This window comes from Buteo buteo, chromosome 5, assembly GCF_964188355.1.
Source record: "Buteo buteo chromosome 5, bButBut1.hap1.1, whole genome shotgun sequence".
In the NCBI taxonomy this organism is placed as follows: Eukaryota; Metazoa; Chordata; class Aves; order Accipitriformes; family Accipitridae; genus Buteo; species Buteo buteo.
In genome coordinates this window covers 31,515,946-31,534,545 of record NC_134175.1, presented here as the reverse complement: position 1 = coordinate 31,534,545, position 18,600 = coordinate 31,515,946, and the positions used below count along the sequence as shown (strand labels likewise).

Below are 18,600 nucleotides of genomic sequence, written 5' to 3'. Positions count from 1 at the left end.
TCTTACCTTCCATACTACTGTCCTTCCAAATGTAAGGCTCAAAACTTTCACCGACCCATATTTTCAATGGCCTTGGCTATGCTTAAGGCAGATACAGAAGTTCAGAGAAGAAAACATTTTCTCCTTCTCCCCTTTCTCCCATCAGTGGAATGTACGTTAAATAGTAAGTAGGCCACAGAAGCAGAGAGCATGTGAATGACTTGAGATCCTGGTAATTTGAGCAGTCAGAGGAAAAGGGGCCCAGCACCTGGCTTTCAATCTCTGTTTCAATGAATATTTAACTACTTTAGGCAAAGTGGGACACTTTCAACAAACGAGGCCGAGAGAAACCTACCTAAGAATATTTTCTAGCCCAGCAGTTAGGTTACTCTCCTGAGAAGCGTGATATGTGGGTTCAAGTCCCTGTACCAAAACAGTTTAAGGAGGTGTTTGAAGCTACATCTTTCACAACCTAAGAACATGGCCTAATCACTGAGTTTTTGGATATCAGGGGTGGCAGCACTACCTCCTCTGGTTTGGGAAAGGAGTCCCCTTGTGACAAAATCAAAATGTTTTGTTTTTGAGATGCCAGAATGAATTGTTTCAACATCTCTGAAGTTTTTTCATGTTATTTCAGCTGAAACTGTTAGCTAATATGACCTGAATTCACAAAAAAAGTTTCTGTTGCCCTAAAATTCCAGTATTAGTGAAGAAATAAATGAATAAAAAAGAAGCCCAACTAACTTCTAACTCAGGTGCAGTTACAGTTGTCTGGTCACAGCACTTCCTGAAGAGGCCCCATTAGTGGCTTTATAGTTTTTATTGGGATGCTTCTCTTCCACACAGGTGGAAATCCCTCCCCTTTACAAATAAAGAGAGCTGTGATCTGGAGTACCCAGAACTGAAAGCAGATTTAAACTATCCTGGCATGGCATGCTAATGGCCAAGAAATAGGAATACCTCTCAGAAATCTTTAAGCATTTTCACCCATTAAACGCCATTTGGAGCTTATACAACTAAATACTAGGCTATTTTTAAAGATAAAACCCCTTATACACATTGGCAAGTCTAGCGAGATCGTTTTATTGACTTTGTGCACTACTTTAATAGTTTCTCATGTTCAAATGCCAGTAATCTAAAGAAACTTTTTGATACCATCAAAAAAAAAAGCATAGGCACTTCTTGTGATGTCATTGACTTTTTTTTTTCCCATTGAGTATGGACAATAAACACGTTTTTCTGATGGATACTAAGTTAAATTGCTGTAGTTCTGGTTTTAATAGGTGTTAGAAATATAGCTGGATGCCATCTTAGTTACACTTGGCTGCAGCAGAGCACTTCTTATCCACAGGTTTGCCGTAAGTTCTTTAAAAGGATAAGAAAAGCGTGGTTGCAGGCAGGATTACTGGTTTTGTCCCTTTGGTTCTACACAAAGTACAAGCTTTGCCTCCTCTCCAGTGATGTGATACATGATAGGATATGAAACATTTACTTCTGGCTATTTTCATCATCCACAAATAAAACTCGAAAAGGTAATCAGGTGTGCTCTCTCAGCTCCTTGGTCCCCTTGAACCCTCTCCTACCATGGTGTTTCGTTACAAGGATGAACTCTGATGGGCTCAGCCTCCTTTCTGTGGGCCCAGGTTCACAGGTAGAGTTTGGGGACTCATGTATGTCTTGAATAGTGGCACAAGCTACTGCTGTTTCTTGTGTAAGAGGAGTGGTACATCATGTAGCTCTTCATGATATGATTGACTGTCTCTTCCTCTGTGTGCGTTGAGCTCCAGTGAAATAAGTAATGATGGTGTTTAGAATGTCATCATTAGACATCTTCATTTAATGCTTCAGCAGAGATGACTGGGAAATTCATCCCTCACAAGGCCGATGTTGCAAATTCTCTGTACGTTCAAACTGTTATCCTAGTCCTGGCTGTCTGCAGCCATGAGGGAAAGAGAAAGAAGGACAAGTGTCATGAGGGCATTAGCCCTTCGCTGGCACTGTCAGGTGGTACAGGCACCTTCCTCATCACAGGCCACACAGCAGCTGTGTAGCCTGCCTGCTCACATTCTACCCTGCAAGGCTTTATTCTGAAACAGTAACTCTTTCTCTAAAAAGTAAATACACAAAACACATAAAGCTAAGACTTCATAGGCCAAAACAGCTACCTAAGGTGTTTTGTATCTCTGCATAAACTTTCCAGATGAATTCCTAATAGCAGAGACACGCACAGAAAGCAAAGTACGGTAAGTGTAATTAACCTCTACTATGTATTTTAGAAATAAAAATAAGGATTTATGGTTCTCTGTAAATAATGATGCCTTTTTTGTACCATGGATTGTTCTGAACAAAATGTTGTCAACATAATGATGAAAGAACAGTAATTTGTTTTGAACAAATACGCGTTATTGGTTGACAGTAATAAAAAGGGATAAATCATTAAATAATAACATGTATTTTAAAGAATATTGGTCCCGTCCTACAAAGCCTCACATGATCCATCATTATGCAGTGGCATAACGCATTGACTTCATGTAGATTGCTGGCATGAGTGAGTGTTTGCAGTAGAAACTGAAAATCTTGGTTTGCTATATGTGGTGTTGTAGACAGTTTTCTTCTAGAAAATTGCATCTTCAGAGAAGAAAAAATATCTTTGGCACCTCATATTTTTGTGGCTGCTTTTTGAAGTTACAAATAATGCAAAATCACCTGATCAAAAATGAAATGTGTGATGAGAGGGAGATAATTTCCTGCCACTCTACCTTCTAAAAGCAAACAATGAACTGTAACTTATGGTCATGTTTCTTTGCTTTTTGCTATTTTATAATTGAAATATTTTTTTCAAAGACCATTTTATGGGCCTCCAAAGTGATTTATGTGTTTTGTACATTATTTGAAAACATAAATTTTGCTGATTATCTTCAGTTTGCCTCTGTCCACCCATGAGTCTCATATTCATTTAATTTAGACAATGCTGAGCAGCTACATGTGGAATTGACACTTTCCATGAAAGCAAAAGTTATTCTTGTGCTTATTTTATTGAAGAACCTAACATAAGAATTTTTCAACAAAGATTAGCTTAAGTGCTCCTACATGTTACTGTGTGTTTGTAGAAAGTGTATGGCTCTCAATTATCTCTGAATTAAAACTGCTTCATGAGTTAATTCAAGTATTGTGTAGATAGAGTGAGTGCTGGACTTTTAAAATTTGTTGTATCATCTTCTACATATGAAGAGAAATATATATTTCTCTCAGCCCACAGCCTTTTACTTCATAGGGCCTTTTAATAATTGAAATAATTAAGACAGTCCTTTCTAAAGGGAGGAGTTTAAAATTCTATTATATATTTCCTTTTTAATCATATTTCTCTAAACGATATTAATAACAACATGGTTTTCTGAGACTTTCCTTTTTTTCCCTTGTATTCATATGCTTAGTGTTGGGGCTGGCTTCAATGTTAGCGTTTTCAGGATATGAGCCTTTCTGCTTGGGGACAGGATATTGTCATTATTATTATGGCATTACTTCAATGGGAGACTTTGATGAATCTGTTCACAGTGGTAAAACTGATTTTTAGGTTTTGTCTCCATGGGAAAGTTAGTATAGAATAAGCCGTAATATAAATTTATGATATAGCGACTCAGCGCATGCCAGGGCTTTGCAAAGCTGCTCAAGCTAGATGTGGATCAGACCCTGGGGGCAGTATAGCTGGATGAGTGCAGTGCCATGCCTAAGCTAATTAGTCCTACTGAGAAGCAAGATATGTTATGGAAAAGAGTTATGTTAATATGGCCATACTTCTCAGCTATCCAAAACAGATAAATCAGAAGTGGCATTCCATGGCAATAGGTACACTTGCAATGCACTAGTTTATTCATGTTGTAACTCTGTGTGGTCCTTTGTAGGTCATTCACCCAAGAAATTAGTGCACAATAACTAATAAAGTGTTAATTCACAACTTTGCATGCTCCGCAATACCCACAGACCCAAGTACAGAATCAGGACACAAACAGAATTTGATGTTGCTATATCACGAGCTATTCTGTAGGGATATATTATTCAATTACCAGCCAAGAATCTAGTACAGAGTTGTAAGAAAGGGGTTGAAAAAAAAAATCAAGGATTTACAGTAGTTAAGAGGTGGAAAATATGTCCGAATCGGCTCCCCCCCCCAAAATTTCTGAAATCACTTTGTCTGTATTTTCTGGAGTGACAAGAAATTCTGTGTACCTAAACTAAGATACCATGAAGGAACCTGATTTTCCAGAATGGGTGAGCTGTAACTGTTTAAAAATCAGCCCTCCTAGTGCCTCAGTTTGAACCCTGAAATCACCACTCATGTTGGTGAAGAAGGGTTTGTTAAGCTCTGAGGAATAAAATGTCATCAAAGTCACTAGAATTAGTCATGTATTTATGAGAAAAATAAAAAAAACCAACTAATTCTGTAGCATTTACCAATTTAAAATAAGTGACACTCAAGTACAAAGACTGTGTTCAGAGGGGAATATAATACAGTGAGTTGATGTACTAATGGAAGCTGTGCCCTGTCAAGAAAGGTGAGTTCAGAACAAAACAACATATTGTCACATAAGCAAGTCACTGTAATATCGGAAAGTCAACTCACTTTATTTGTATATGTGCACATATGTGTATGTATTCCTCTGCTCCCATGAGCTGAAGTCTTTGCCAAATTTTTCTTTAAATGCTTTTAGGAAGGACTGGATGAAAAGTACGCATATTCTATGTGTTTTGCACTCTCAAAGCTCTTACTGCAGCTGGTGTGGCTAGGTATCATGAAATATATAGCCTAAAATTGCTTTATTAGGATTGAAATCCCAGTGTTGAAATTCTTTGCAGACCTCCCTCAGTTTTGTTTAAACATCTTTTCTACATTTTCTGAACACACTTTGCTACTACTGGAAGGTCCCATCTACCTTTTCAGGATGAAAGTTAATGAACTACACCTCTGGAAATAATGACCCCTTATTTTTATACATGTCTAGCATTCTATCAGAAGATTCATAGTGTAAGTAGTCAAAGGTTTGCGATTTGGATTTGGAAGGGGGAAAAAAACCTAGATGCTCTTTCACAAGATACAGACATATTTAAAGCCTGAAGGTTTTTTCTATTCCTACATATTTTTCTAACTCTGTCATTGACTGAATAGTTTGTTCATGCTTCTTCAGTTTTTCTTTCAAAATATTCCCTTAGAATTCCCTGGCCTGAGTTTGATTTGTAGATCAATTCTGAACCATCACTAATTGTAGGTCTAATGTTAGAAGTCCCAGTAGTAATTAACAGCCCCTTTAAGAATGGATTGCTGTAGCACATAGGTCAGCAGCATTAGTTTCCTTTATCTAGCCAAGATACCTTCTTTACTTCCAAGATTTACAAATGTCAGACCAAATCACTGTAGCAACACTGGGAAGCAAATATCTAACTAGTGACATTTTTGCAGGATTCAGTCAAGCTTTCTTTAATACTTCCTTTAAAAGTTACTGCTGCCAACTACCTTGAATTCAGAAAAAAAAACTTCTTTCTTAATGAAGAAATCTACTGAGAGTTTTATCTTGGGCTTCTACCATTTATTCTTTGAAATATATGCTGAATCTGCTACACTCAAATTTGAGATACTAGTTGTATCAATATGGACCCATGGTTTCAAGCCTTTAGATATGCAAATTGTGTTTCTGTAACGAACAAAACCTTAGAGACCACGCTGCTGTGGTTCCACAGAGCCTTTATTGCGCCTCATCATTATGCTAAATTAATACAAATTTCCTGTGTGTCCAGAATTCAAAGTCAATCAAGTGGCTTAATCTCTGAGGGTATGGGATAAAAATGCTATTATTACAGTTTGGAAGAAGGTGAGGGATTACCTTTAAAAGGATCCAGGCTATATGCTAGGACAGCAACTCTGAAACACAGGCCCGTTATGAACCACATCTTAACTGAGTGTGAACTTACAGATTGCCTCCTGCCCTACTTCTGATTGCACAGACTAGCTCCCCACATTTGTATGATACATTTTTGGCAACTTCAGTACTTGGCTCTGTAGAGAAGCAGTATTAGAAAGGTATTTGTGATTTGTTACTGTTCCCTAATGCACTGAATGTTTTGACTTTTTATTTTTAAAAGTTAATCACAGTGTTTACTTTTTATGTTTGTTTCATCTTTTTCCCCATATGCTTTGCTTTTCTTAGCTAGAATCCACAAGATGAACCAGTGCCAAGTGTCCAGTGAGTTTTCTAGGCATATTTGCACATGATACACAGCTCTTGAGATCCACAATCTGCAGTTTAAAAACTTTTGCATTGCAAAGTCCAAATGTACTTTGGAGAATATCTCTAAAATTGATGATACCATCAGGATATTTAGGATTCATACTTAAATTGCCAAAGCTATTTAATCAATCAGATTGACTAAATCATCATCCTAATTCTTCTTTGAAGGAATAGCTGTCATAGTATCATGCAGAAGTAATAATGAATGGCTCCATTGTTGATGCTATATTTGTGAGGATTTTTTTTTATATTTTTGTTTCTGAGCAATTTTGAAAATTTCTCATACCTCCAACATGAGATGTGGTTTTACTTTGGAAGGCAGGGAAGGACAAAATAGTCACTTGAGGTTCTTTCTAATCCTATTTTCTTTAACTTCACTAAACAAATAAACTGCACCAACAGGCTGAGTCCCAACCATGACATAATGCTGATGGGACAAGCTTGCATCATGGCAAGCCTCCGGGTACACAATGCCTGTGTAGGTGTCCCAGTGTTTCTACTTCAAGACTAGTACCTCAAATGAATAATTCCAGAGAAGGGAAAATGGGGCATGTCCAGAAAACTGAAGAATGCCTGGCTTTCCTTAGTATTCCTCTTTGCATGGGATTTCTACTTCTGCCTTCCAGAAGCTCAGGCTGATCCGGTGCAGTGCTAACAAAAAGGCAAGTGTAATACAGCCGTCCTACCGTAAGAAGTTAAAGTTGACCTTGAAATGATCTTTGCATTGAAGACTCTGATATGCACCTTGTGAGGAGTTACCTCAACCTCAGGTTCAGGTGTCTCTTGGGGATTTGTTCTGCTTGAATCTAAGTGGATTTCTTTCCTGGTCATTTGAATGTTAGCAACCTCACAAAGAAAAAGCAGGGGGAGGGGGGAGGAACCGCCATAAGAAAGAGCATTTGAAGTCCAATCCAAGTCTGTTTAGCCTAATTTCCTCTCTCTGACAGTAACCAAGAGCAAAAGCCTAGGGTATAGTAAAAAAGTAGGGCAAGCAGAGATATTTGCCCAGAACACTCTCCAGCCTAGCATGGTTTGTGGCTCAGGGATTTCCCGATCCGGAAGTGATCTCTTCGTATTTAATTGCTCTCAGTAGGTTTTTCCCCTGCGAAATTCTGTATTGATTATACAGCACTGCTCAAACAGCAAGAGAGACATCACTTACCTCACATGATAATGTAAGATAGCTATTTCTTATCACCTGGTGGCTACTGGATTAAGCAGGTCTTACCAGGAAATATGCTGTGATATGTAGTAATTCCAGCATACCTGAAATGTCCTGGGTTTCACCAGTAACTGTCTCTTCTAAAAAGATCCCAAAAATTCACCAAAAAGCAGCTTCCACAACTGCCCTGGGTCATGTTTAAGGAGGGGAAGAAAAATAATCATCAGTTTTCTGCATTGTCCAGAAGTAGCTTCTGCCATTCAGGATGGTTTGGCATGATTTTTTTCCTGAAGTTAAAGTTGTAGCTGTGTAAACCTCTTGGCTTTGACTGGTTGGTTGACTAGTTGCCACACCTCTGGAACCCACTATTAGATATTACTACATGCAGGGCATATGAGGGGTTGTGTATATTCAATGTGTATAGGAAGACATGTCTTCAAGACCATACTTGTAGAAGCATGCTGTTTGCTGACAGGTTTGAATCTTACCCATGTTAGTTACTGACAGTTTAGTTCTTTGGTATGTTTTGTTTAATCTCTGCCTTTTCCCTCTACAGTTAAATCACTCACAATAGAGACTGAAAGAACTGACAAATACTGAAGGATCAGAACTGTGTTGGAAGGGAAAAAAACAACAAAAGCCAAGATTCTAACTATTTATGGATCTTGTTTCCCAACAAAGTGTATCTAAAAGCCATTGTCTCAGGGTTCAGAGACAGCTAAATGATTGATTTCACATAAAATATTTGTTGTTCTAATTACAGTATCATCTGGGTCACTGGCAACAAACAGATGCAAAAACAGCCTTTACATACCATCTTGAAAAACTTATGATTTGCTTAGTGTGCTTTATAATCTAAAGCATATGGCTTTGCGTAGAACTGCAGTATCTAAAATAAAGCCATAAGTAATGAATCACTGGGTGGAAGAAAATGCATTGCTTCTGTTATGAGTTCTTTCAGTGTGTGTATTCAAATGGTTCTGTTTAGGGTTATAAACAAAAGGCTGTGCTCACAGTTTTAGCAGTGTGTTACAGATTCTGGGATGCACATGACATCAAAGAGGCTACACTAATTTCCCTAGCAGTCTATGGCTCTTGGCACTGTGAGCACACTCCATCTGAATAAACAAAATTCTAGTTCACCACAGTCGTGTGGGGGATCTGAGGTGATCATGAAGCTTGGTTTGATTTTATTTTAAATCTTTCTGTTATAGGACTTTTTACACCTCCAGATTCTGTGTTTTCAATGAATCTGGTAACTGCATTTGGGGCTATAGACTTAGACTACAAAGCACTTGACACTGAAACTAATTAAATCTAACTTATTATTCTTACCTACCGAATCCAAGTAAGAGCTTTGAGTACACTGCAGTTGCAGGATTCGTGAAGGACTAATCACTCTTTCTAAGCATTAATACATATTTTTGAATTAGTTAATGTCCTTTCCCTTAGCAACACTTATGTGAAGCTCCAGTAAGATATTTTGTGACAGTTAGCAAGGGCTGAGGCCTTGTAACTCCTCAAAGGACATCTGATTTATTGTTCTTTCCATGCTTGCTTGTCACTAGCAGCATGAAGAGCACTAGCCCCTATAAATATTCCTGGACACTCTTCTGCAGAAGAAGGGACTGCAGGAATTTGGTGGCAAGAATGGTTCCCGTCATACTATATCTCATTATATCAACAGAATGGATGGCCTTATTGAACATTTGCAGAGCTCTGAAGCTACTGCTAGGTAAGCATGAAGTATCCTGGAGAGAATTACAATTGTTAATAGTATTAAATATGCCGACATGCCTCCAGGCTCCTGATGTTACTAGATTAATCAAATCCTCTGATGCCAGAACTTAGGTTCTACTGCTTCACCATTAATGGTTGTTTATTCCCCTTTCTTCTCTTCCTTAGTTTCCCAGTATCTTACTTGATCTTTTCATTTTTTGTCTTTTTCCTGTCCATTTCTCTTTCCTTTAGTTTTCTCTTTCCCTCTCATTAACCTCAGAAGGGAAAAGAAGATGTTAGAGACACACCTCATTACTTAAGTCACCAAGCAGATTTGCTCTTTATTCTCTCCTACCCTATGTTGTTGTCTCATGGTGTGGTTTTGCTTGTACTGAGATTAAAATCTTTCAGAGACAGTGTGTTTATTTTCTATCAGCCTCCAGCATTCTTGCAGAACTACCATAATGTCGTGGTTTAACCCCAGCCAGCAACTAAGCACCACGCAACCACTCACTCACTCTCCCCTGCCCCTCAGTGGGATGGGGGAGAAAATCGGGAAAAGAAGCAAAACCCGTGGGTTGAGATAAGAACGGTTTAGTAGAACAGAAAAGAAGAAACTAATAATGATAATGATTACACTAATAAAATGACAACAGCAATAATGAAAGGATTGGAATGTACAAATGATGCACAGGGCAATTGCTCACCACCCGCCAACCGACACCCAGCCAGTCCCCGAGCGGGGATTCCCCGACCCCACTTCCCAGTTCCTATACTGCAGGGGACGTCCCATGGTATGGAATACACCGTTGGCCAGTTGGGGTCAGCTGCCCTGACTCTGTCCTGTGCCAACTTCTTGTGCCCCTCCAGCTTTCTCGCTGGCTGGGCATGAGAAGCTGAAAAATCCTTGACTTTAGTCTAAACACTACTGAGCAACAACTGAAAACATCAGTGTGTTATCAACATTCTTCACATACTGAACTCAAAACATAGCACCATACCAGCTGCTAGGAAGACAGTTAACTCTATCCCAGCTAAAACCAGGACACATAACATAATTAAATTTATAGTATATAGCATAGACCTGATAACTTCGTTATTCCCAAATGAAGCTACAGATTATTCTACAGTACTTATTCTGTGAAGCCTATTAGACCTGTTATCCTGTCCTTGTTTCTGATGCATTTATAGTTGGTAGCATTTAACAGGCAGTGAACAAATGCCCTGTGATGTGGGCCTGGTATCTCTTAATGTGTGCTCATACTAAAGTCACGCTGATCGCAGTTTTGTACAGGGATGTGCAAGATGGTTCTGGATTAACTGGCTTGAGTGTGGCAGGCAGGCAGGTGCAGCACGTCCTCAGTGGAAGCTAACTGCCTGAGTATTCACTCTGCTTCTCAGGCAAGTTTTTCATTTTACTCCCATTTTGCACTTACAGTGTGATGCTAATTTGTGCAAATGGTGGAGAATCATGGGAACGAGAAAGGCAGGAAAATATGTTTGTATGAACAGTCTTGGCCAAACAGCATTATGTGCCCTTTGTAAATCGTTCTTTTTTAAAATAAAGCTGAAATAATTAAAATCATAAAGCCTAGTTCATTTACAGCATTTTTTACTGCATAAGTGATGTTCAGTCACTCCCATTTAACACTGATATGAGTGGGACCAGAATCACTAGCCCCTTGAGCCCTCTACTTGAATAGACTTGTATGGCACAGAAGAAAATGTAGCTGTTCCTTGAAATCAACATGCTGCACATAATTATCCACTTAGCATCCAGTCCAGGAGGAGGACGTATATTATCATTGTCTGTGAGGTCATTTCTGCATTTGCCTAAGACTTCAAGAGAAAAAGTGAATTTAACTTGCTGCCTTGAAAAATGATTCAAAACTGGAAAAGCTTGAAAACATCAAAATACATATAAATTATCAAAGGAGAACAAAGACAAGTTTTTCCACAAAAGTCTTCTCCCCAGGCTATAACAATGCTTTACATAGGCATGATCAATATATCCAGGCTTGAGAACCAAAGTCTTTTGGAATAAATTAGACTGGCAGGAAAAGAAACAAACAAAGAACAAATTAACATGATTTTAAACATTGCTTAAATTTTCATGAATGTAGACCTTGAGATGTTATGATGAGATCCCATGAGTCTGTGCTAATATTTGCTTATAATTAAGGGTTGCACTTTCATGTTTCATCTGATATTATAGATTGGAAATCAGCCACATGCTTACTATTTTTCTTGGTCATACTGATTTATGTACTTTATTTGCCTACGCTATTAATAATATATATGATTCCCTAAATGGCCCCATTACCTTTCCTTTAGCAGGCTGCCCCTTCTCGTACTCTAAATCTCCCTGTCTGACTAATTAGAGAAGGACTACTGTTCTTGTGATATTAGATTTGTGTTCACCTATAACAGAAGAGACAAGACTAACCCCTTCCAAACCTGTTTTGGGTAAATGGCGTATGAAGGAAAATGAGACTACTCATCTCCACCCTTCAATATGCGTTGTAGTGGATGGAGTCCCTTCAGCAAGGGAATAGGTGACACAGCCCACTTTGTGGCACTGACACATTGGCAAAGATCCCTTCTGTGCATTCCTTGCTAAAAGTAAGACGTCGACTGGGGTTTAGAGCCCACTCTGTGCTGCACCAACCTTAAAACAATCTGACTCACATCAGTGGATTTTACAAGTTCCAAATGCAGTTGTAGCTGCCTCATCACCATCTTCTCTGCAGAATTCTCCATATAGGAAAAATTAGCAATGTTTGGTGAGGTTATCAGCATGAAGGGGTTTTTGAAGCAAGAGTTTAATTATGAAGAGTTTATGAAGACCCTAGCTTCATTTCAGAGAGCAAAATCTGATGATTCTCAGTTCCTCTGAAGAGTGTGCCCAGTGCCTGGTCCCTAAGTTTTCAATACCAAGATAAGCAGGACAAACAGGACATCTAAGAAGAGATCTTCACTGAACATCAAGTGAAGTCATCTGCCTCATGGGAAATCATTAGAAAAATACATTTTTTGCAGGTACTGTTTTGAAAGAATTGGTCAGGGCCCAAATCCTAGATGGAAAAGTCCTTGTGTCAGTGCTAAAGAGCATTTTGAAGTTCTTCATTAAATCTTCCTGTTTGTCCATTTGTGCATTTCTGAAAGGGTCCTTTGCAACTTATGTAAAGGATGGGTTTTTAAACAGAAAAATCATCTAAATAAGATATGGCATAAGAAATGTGCTAATCATCTGCAAGCCAAGAGATGTCATAAAAAGTGTCAGTATGATGGATGTGATGGCTAACTGAAGAAAAATATTTCCATTTCAGCCATAAGAAAGTAAAGAAGAAGAGTCACATGGAAATTCCGAGGTGAAAGTATATCCCAGAAATGAAAAGATCAATACAAAATCTTCTGCAGATTGAGACTCGTAGATAAAAATCACATTAGAGAAATGAATTCATGTTAAGCTAGAAGTGATATATGTCATATCTTGAATAGTTTTTAACTTCAGCTTGAGTCAAAACATACCTTTTCTAAAAGCTTCCAATCTCAACCTGAGCTTCCCTCATACTGCTAAATATTTTTTTTCTCCTGACTGATTGTTTTCACTATGTATGTGCTGTATTTCTGGTCTGAAATTTTCTTCCACTTCTGACCATTAGACAGTTCAGACTTTTGTTTCTGAAGGTGAAAACCCCTCCTCTTTCTATAGAGGGGTTTAGACTTGCTTCAAACCACCTCTTAACTTTCTTCTGAAAAAAAATTAAATAGAACAGTGTTCTTAAATTTCTCACCATATGGCAGGTTTTCCAGATTTCAAATTGTTCTTGTTCTGCAGTTTACAGCAGGCACTTTAAAATAATTCTGCACTCAATGATAAAACTGTTTTCCTATTTCTATTGAGTAGTTTTCTGCTTTGCACCCAGTCTGCTTCATATTCAGCTGAATATCTGTGATGATTTCCAGCTCTCTCTTGGAGACACTGCTTTCCAACTATGCAATTCCCAGTTCTTAAAAATGTAACTAACTCGAATGTTTGACTTTGCATTTAGTTGAAAACACACGGCTTTTTAATCTGTTTGAGCACTGCAAGGTCCTGATCTATTGACTTGGGCTCTTACGTATCAGAGAAATAAAAAGGATAACCAATAGTGGTAATAGAGGAGTAAACAGAAAGACCATTGGTTTGTTTACTTAAAAATACTTTAAACTCCAAGAGTTTTACCCATTTGCCAGTTTCTAATTCCCTTCACTGTAAGCAACATCAATTTTGTGGTGGCTTCAGGGTAGCATCCACATGACCCTGCTCACCCATGTGTATCAGCCTCTCTGGGTTCAAGTGAGGAAAGAAGGATGCCCAGAACCTCAGCTGCTCTACACTTGCTAGATCAGCTGACACAGTGCACTTGGCAGAAGGCATTTTACCTACTCTGTGTTATTTCTGCAGTAAGCAAGTTACCAATAAAGAAATTGTAACCTAAGGAATTTCTGTGCTTAGAGCTACAAAGGAAAGGTTTTCTTCCAGACAAAAGGGGGGGCAGATCTCCTACTTTTAAAATGGTACTAAAGGACAACCTGAAAGAAGTTCATGTGCTCACTCTCTCATCTGGTCTCTAAATTTGTGGCAAACTCAGGAGACTGGATGTGCCAGAGGCACTTAGCACAAACTGGGTGCAGTGTAGACAATACCCTGTTAATGATACTGGTGGTGCTGCTATTGCTATTAAAATGACAAGTGACTTTTTTCTTATTGGTGGCTTTAAGTCTGTCATCAAAGCAAAATATTTTAGAACAGCATTTAAAATGCCTATTCAATTGCTGAGTGTTGAGCACATGTTAATACCGTTTTCTCCAGATATGGTAGTTTATGATAAATGTTACCAGATTTTGTAGTGTTCGTGTAGTATGCTACTAAACACTAAGACAAATGGGCCCGCTGAAAGGGTATTTCCTTTGGAGGACACAAACTGCAGACCACCCATAGGATATACAGAAATAGTTAAGTGTCAGCATAAAAAGCTAGAGCAAAATATTAGTGTCTCAGAATCCTAATGAATAAAAGACATTTTTAAAACAAAGACTCTACATATAGGTGTTTTGGAAAAATAACATGAAGGCCACAACAGCGTTTGGGGGAAAGGAAAAAAGAATACCCCATCATATTATCATACTGTTTGAAAATTTCTAAATATTTGTGTGCTGTGTTTTTACTTCTGGCAAGCTGCAGAGAGGTGTGTGAAATTATGCAAAACTGTGCGGACCTGAGTCTTTATTCATACCAGCCTCTTCCTAGAATAAAAAAATTATTTGTGGAGAGGTATTCAAGAACTACACTGCTGTAAAAAGGAATTCAGACGGCCTTGCGACTGAAAACATTGCTTGCAAAAATTGCAGACCCTCCTGTCGTGAGACAGAAAGCCTAAGATCAATTTGAGTAACTTTCAGAGCAAACAGGGAGAGAGTAGAATGTAGTTACGGCAGGTCTTCCACAAAACTTCCAGAGACTTCAGAGATAACAAAATCACACTTATGTCCTATCTAAATATTAGAGAAAAAAACTTTCCAAAGACACAGATATTATTTGGGCACCCAATTTCCCCAGAAGCATTTTCTGGAACAGCTTCTGCCATGTCGGGTTATATGCAATACAAGTAGCAAAGGTTGAGGCTCAGCCATCACAAGCTCTTTAGCAAAAATATAAAGGTTTACTGAACTTGAAAGAATAAAGCATTGAAGCTTTGGGTATTAAATTAGCAAGCAACATGAGCGTATTATTTAAAAGTTATTTTGTATTACTGGAGAAATGTAACATTTCTCTATAAAATTGTTTTCCATTTTTAGAGAAATTCTAAAATGAGAATGAGAAATTCTCATTCACCCAGCTCTGCAGTCAGTTCCCTGGTGGCCATTTAACCCACCATCTCTCCCAGGTGTTGTGAAGGAACATGACAGTTGGCACGAAAAAAGTGCTCCCCTCCCACACAGAGATTGCAGTCCCACACTCAGAGGAAACTACTGTCTTTCAAATCTTACTGTTGAGAGGGAGAAATACAGTGAAAGAGAGAAAATGTCCCAGAACACTCAGTTATTTGCCTGAAAAGGCCAAAATTCAACCACCTCCTCTACCTCACTCAGTAATTGCAGAAAAGTACAATAGTTGCAAACTGTAAACCTGGGTGTATAATAAACCTCCTTTGTAATATTAGCTGCTCCTTAAGGCCAGATCTTACAAATTATTTGTGAGATTAGAGCCCTACATCCACACAAGCCATATTAACTTCAGTTTTGAAGTTTTTAAAGGAACTCATGCTGCTTGATCTTTGTGCTGGTCTTTTGTATCGGCACAAGTTACCCATGCAGTATGGGATGCAAATGTGATAAGATGTATATTTTTCTTTCAGTGCCACCAAAACCTGTTTTTATTCTTACTGTCACTAAAATCATTTTTAACAGGGAGCTATCAGAAAAGTCAAAGGCATTGGGAGAATTATTTGAAAAGTAAATGACCTTTCCTTACCCCCCCTAGTGTCTTTTAGTAACCTAGTGATTCTGATTTATACTGAAAATGGTTGTCCTGGTAATCTAGAGGATGTGCCACAGAAAATGCCTGGTAAAATAGAGTACAGCACACCATAATGTCTTTTTTCCGTAATAAAAAAAAAAAAAAAAAAATGAAAAGGCTGTTAGTTCTTTTCAGAATCCACCCTTTCTGAAATATTTCATTCATCTTTAAACTCTGCTTTCCAGATGACTTTAAGCAACTATTACTTTACAGCGCATCACAAATTATATTAAGAAAACGTAATTCCAAACCAGTCCGATTACTCCGATTAAACAGAGAGCCATGTCAAGAAGGTAGCCTTTTTATTATATAAAAATGATTATAATAGACTAAGTCTCATCAGTCAAAAGGCTTTATTACTGTCTGCTGTAGAAAAACGGTTTTGCTGCTGCTGAATGATATATCCATAGCTGGTCACAATATACCTCATTTCCTGCTTAGATAACAGAAGATACTAAGATAAAGTGTGAAAGGAATAAGGAGCTGTGTGATATAGATATATGGAAGAATAAAAAATGTTATAAAAGGAAAAATTAAGTTCTGCTTAAAAACTTATGTTTGAACTAAGTTTCAAAAGAGAAAACAACGATTCCCAAGTTTCTGTGTGCTTACTTTGGATAGGACAGACTTGCTAATAAATCCAAGACCAAATAGGACAGAAGACTGTTTACAGACTAAAATATGCTAAGACGTTCACAGCACCTGGCACAGCTTAAAACTAAATTGTGTTATCTTACTGTAGGTTCAGAAAACTGTCTTGAACAGAAGCTGAGAACACCTCGTCGACGATGTCAGCAGCCCAAAATGCTGAATAGCCCCGAGGACAACATGTACTATAACCAGTTAAACGTGAGTTCAAAGTGGCAATAAAGCTGTTTTACTGGCTTTGTTTCCAGTTAATAATTCTGTTATTAATACCTGTTTCAGCCCCTCCAGCCCCACCCCCACGTTCTTCTGCTCTCGTCTTGAACATGTGCTTATGCTCTTTATCTGTTGCTTTCATGTCAGGATGTCTGCCTTCACGGTGAATAATTGATGTGGTTTATCAAAGACGAGCAAGATGCATGCTTCATCAGGCTCACTTGAGCCCTTTGATCAAAAAAATTATGCTGTGACTTCTGATATTATCAGCATCTGCTTGCATTCAACACAAAATCACTTTGAATTAAAAATTAACGACTTGCTGCTTTGCTTTGACTGTGTGTTCTTGGCCCTCTCCACAGGGAACTCTAGAATATCAAGGGAGCAAGAGGAAGCCAAGAAAACTTGGGTAAATATCTATCTTCTTAGTTCTAAGCAACTGTAAACAGAAGAAGTCCTTTGTGATATTACAGAATATGCAAAACTTTCTAGAGAGGTTTCTAAAAATAAACAACATATTTCTGTGCATTGACATTGGACATTTTCTGCAGAAGCAAATGTAAAACTTGCATGTACTGCTGTCTACAGACACTAGAACTGATTCCTACAAAATATGCTCCCCAGGTCTTTCCGAGTACTACTACTGCAAAAAAATAGCTTTCTTCATGTTTTTAAGTGCATTTAGCCATAGTGAAAGGTGCCAGATGAAGGGTGTTGAAACAAGTTCTCTGACCTAGAACACGGGCAGAAGCCCTGCCAGCTTTGCAGCATTACACTCGCAATGGGCTTCAGCCCTCCTGGGGGAGCACATTTTAAGAACTGACAGAGAGGCCACTTAGCCCAAAAGGGAATTGCTCCTTCTCCGTTGAACTGAGTCGGTTCTCATTGTCACATGAGCAGTTGTCACCTGGTGATAGGTAGAAATCACTGAAAACAATTTACAAAAGCCAGGCTGGCTACTATACAATTGCCAAAATATTTCATTGACTGATCACGTGGACCAGAGAGAACTGATGGATGCTTGGTCTTGCAAATGCATGTACTCCAAAAGTGTACAAGAACTTTCTGTATTATGTCCTCTGTTTTTAATTAATCTTTTGAATATAACTGTATGAATAGGAGGTCTTTGAGTCAAGGTTAAAGCCCAAAATTTTGCACGACTGCACAAGATTTGGTTTATTTTATCTCCCTCCCCTAGTCTAAAAAAGTCCGTATCCCTGTTCAGGGAATAAAAACACTGGCATGAAACTGCAGTGCTCATCATACACCACAGGAAAATGAAAGCTCCTTGATGTCAATAGGGCTTTCCCCCCAAATTGGTGATGTGGTCTTTGGCTCGTATTCACAGCAAAACATCAGCTGAAATGCGTTATCAAAATTGTACCCTACTTGTGGAACATATACAGACAAAAAAGTCACATCGCTCAAATGAAATGCCTATTTGATGCAAATAGTTGGTCTGTCATTCTGTACACCCAAAATGAAAGACTATATTACATTTCACTGATCCTCAGAACCATTCAGAGTATAATCATAATAAAGTAATAGCAAAGTAAAAGTATGTATAAAAGCTATATCTTTCTCATCAAATCATCCCATCTTTTTTTTTCCTTTCTTGTATTAGGACTCTTCATTTTCACATCCACGGCGAAGTTTCTATTTCTGAAGATATTGACAGAATTAATTTTTTAACTTAATAAATGTTGTTTGTTTTCTTTCAAGCCAAATCAAAGTGCTGGATGGAGAGGATGAGTATTACAAATCATTGTCAGCTGTTGAATCTATCCCTGAAGATGAGAGTTTTCTTAGTTCCCCATCTCCTCCTTCTTCAAGAGGTGTGTCTTTTGCTCAAAGCTGAACCTCACTTACTCTATTGACTAATACTGGTAAGAGTATTTTCATGATGGTAATCTCTTCCAATTAACTTTGGGCGTGTGTTTATATATTAAAAAATACCGTTTCAGCTAGTAACTTTCTTTCACTAATTTAGACCTGGTTTTGCAACTGTGAATTGTCCCATTTAGCTGTATTCT

The 18,600-nt window shown here is 38.2% G+C and overlaps 1 protein-coding gene across 1 annotated transcript in view; it reads left to right on the top strand.

The window, feature by feature from the left end:
- The window catches only part of MYO3B (myosin IIIB), a 213,236-nt gene that overhangs the window by 193,490 nt on the left and 1,146 nt on the right, over nt 1-18,600 (top strand). Inside the window, exons 34-36 of the mRNA XM_075028469.1 lie at nt 16,449-16,555; nt 16,930-16,976; nt 18,290-18,402. Of these exons, the coding sequence (XP_074884570.1) occupies nt 16,449-16,555; nt 16,930-16,976; nt 18,290-18,402 (267 nt within the window). The remainder of the gene's footprint in view (nt 1-16,448; nt 16,556-16,929; nt 16,977-18,289; nt 18,403-18,600) is intronic.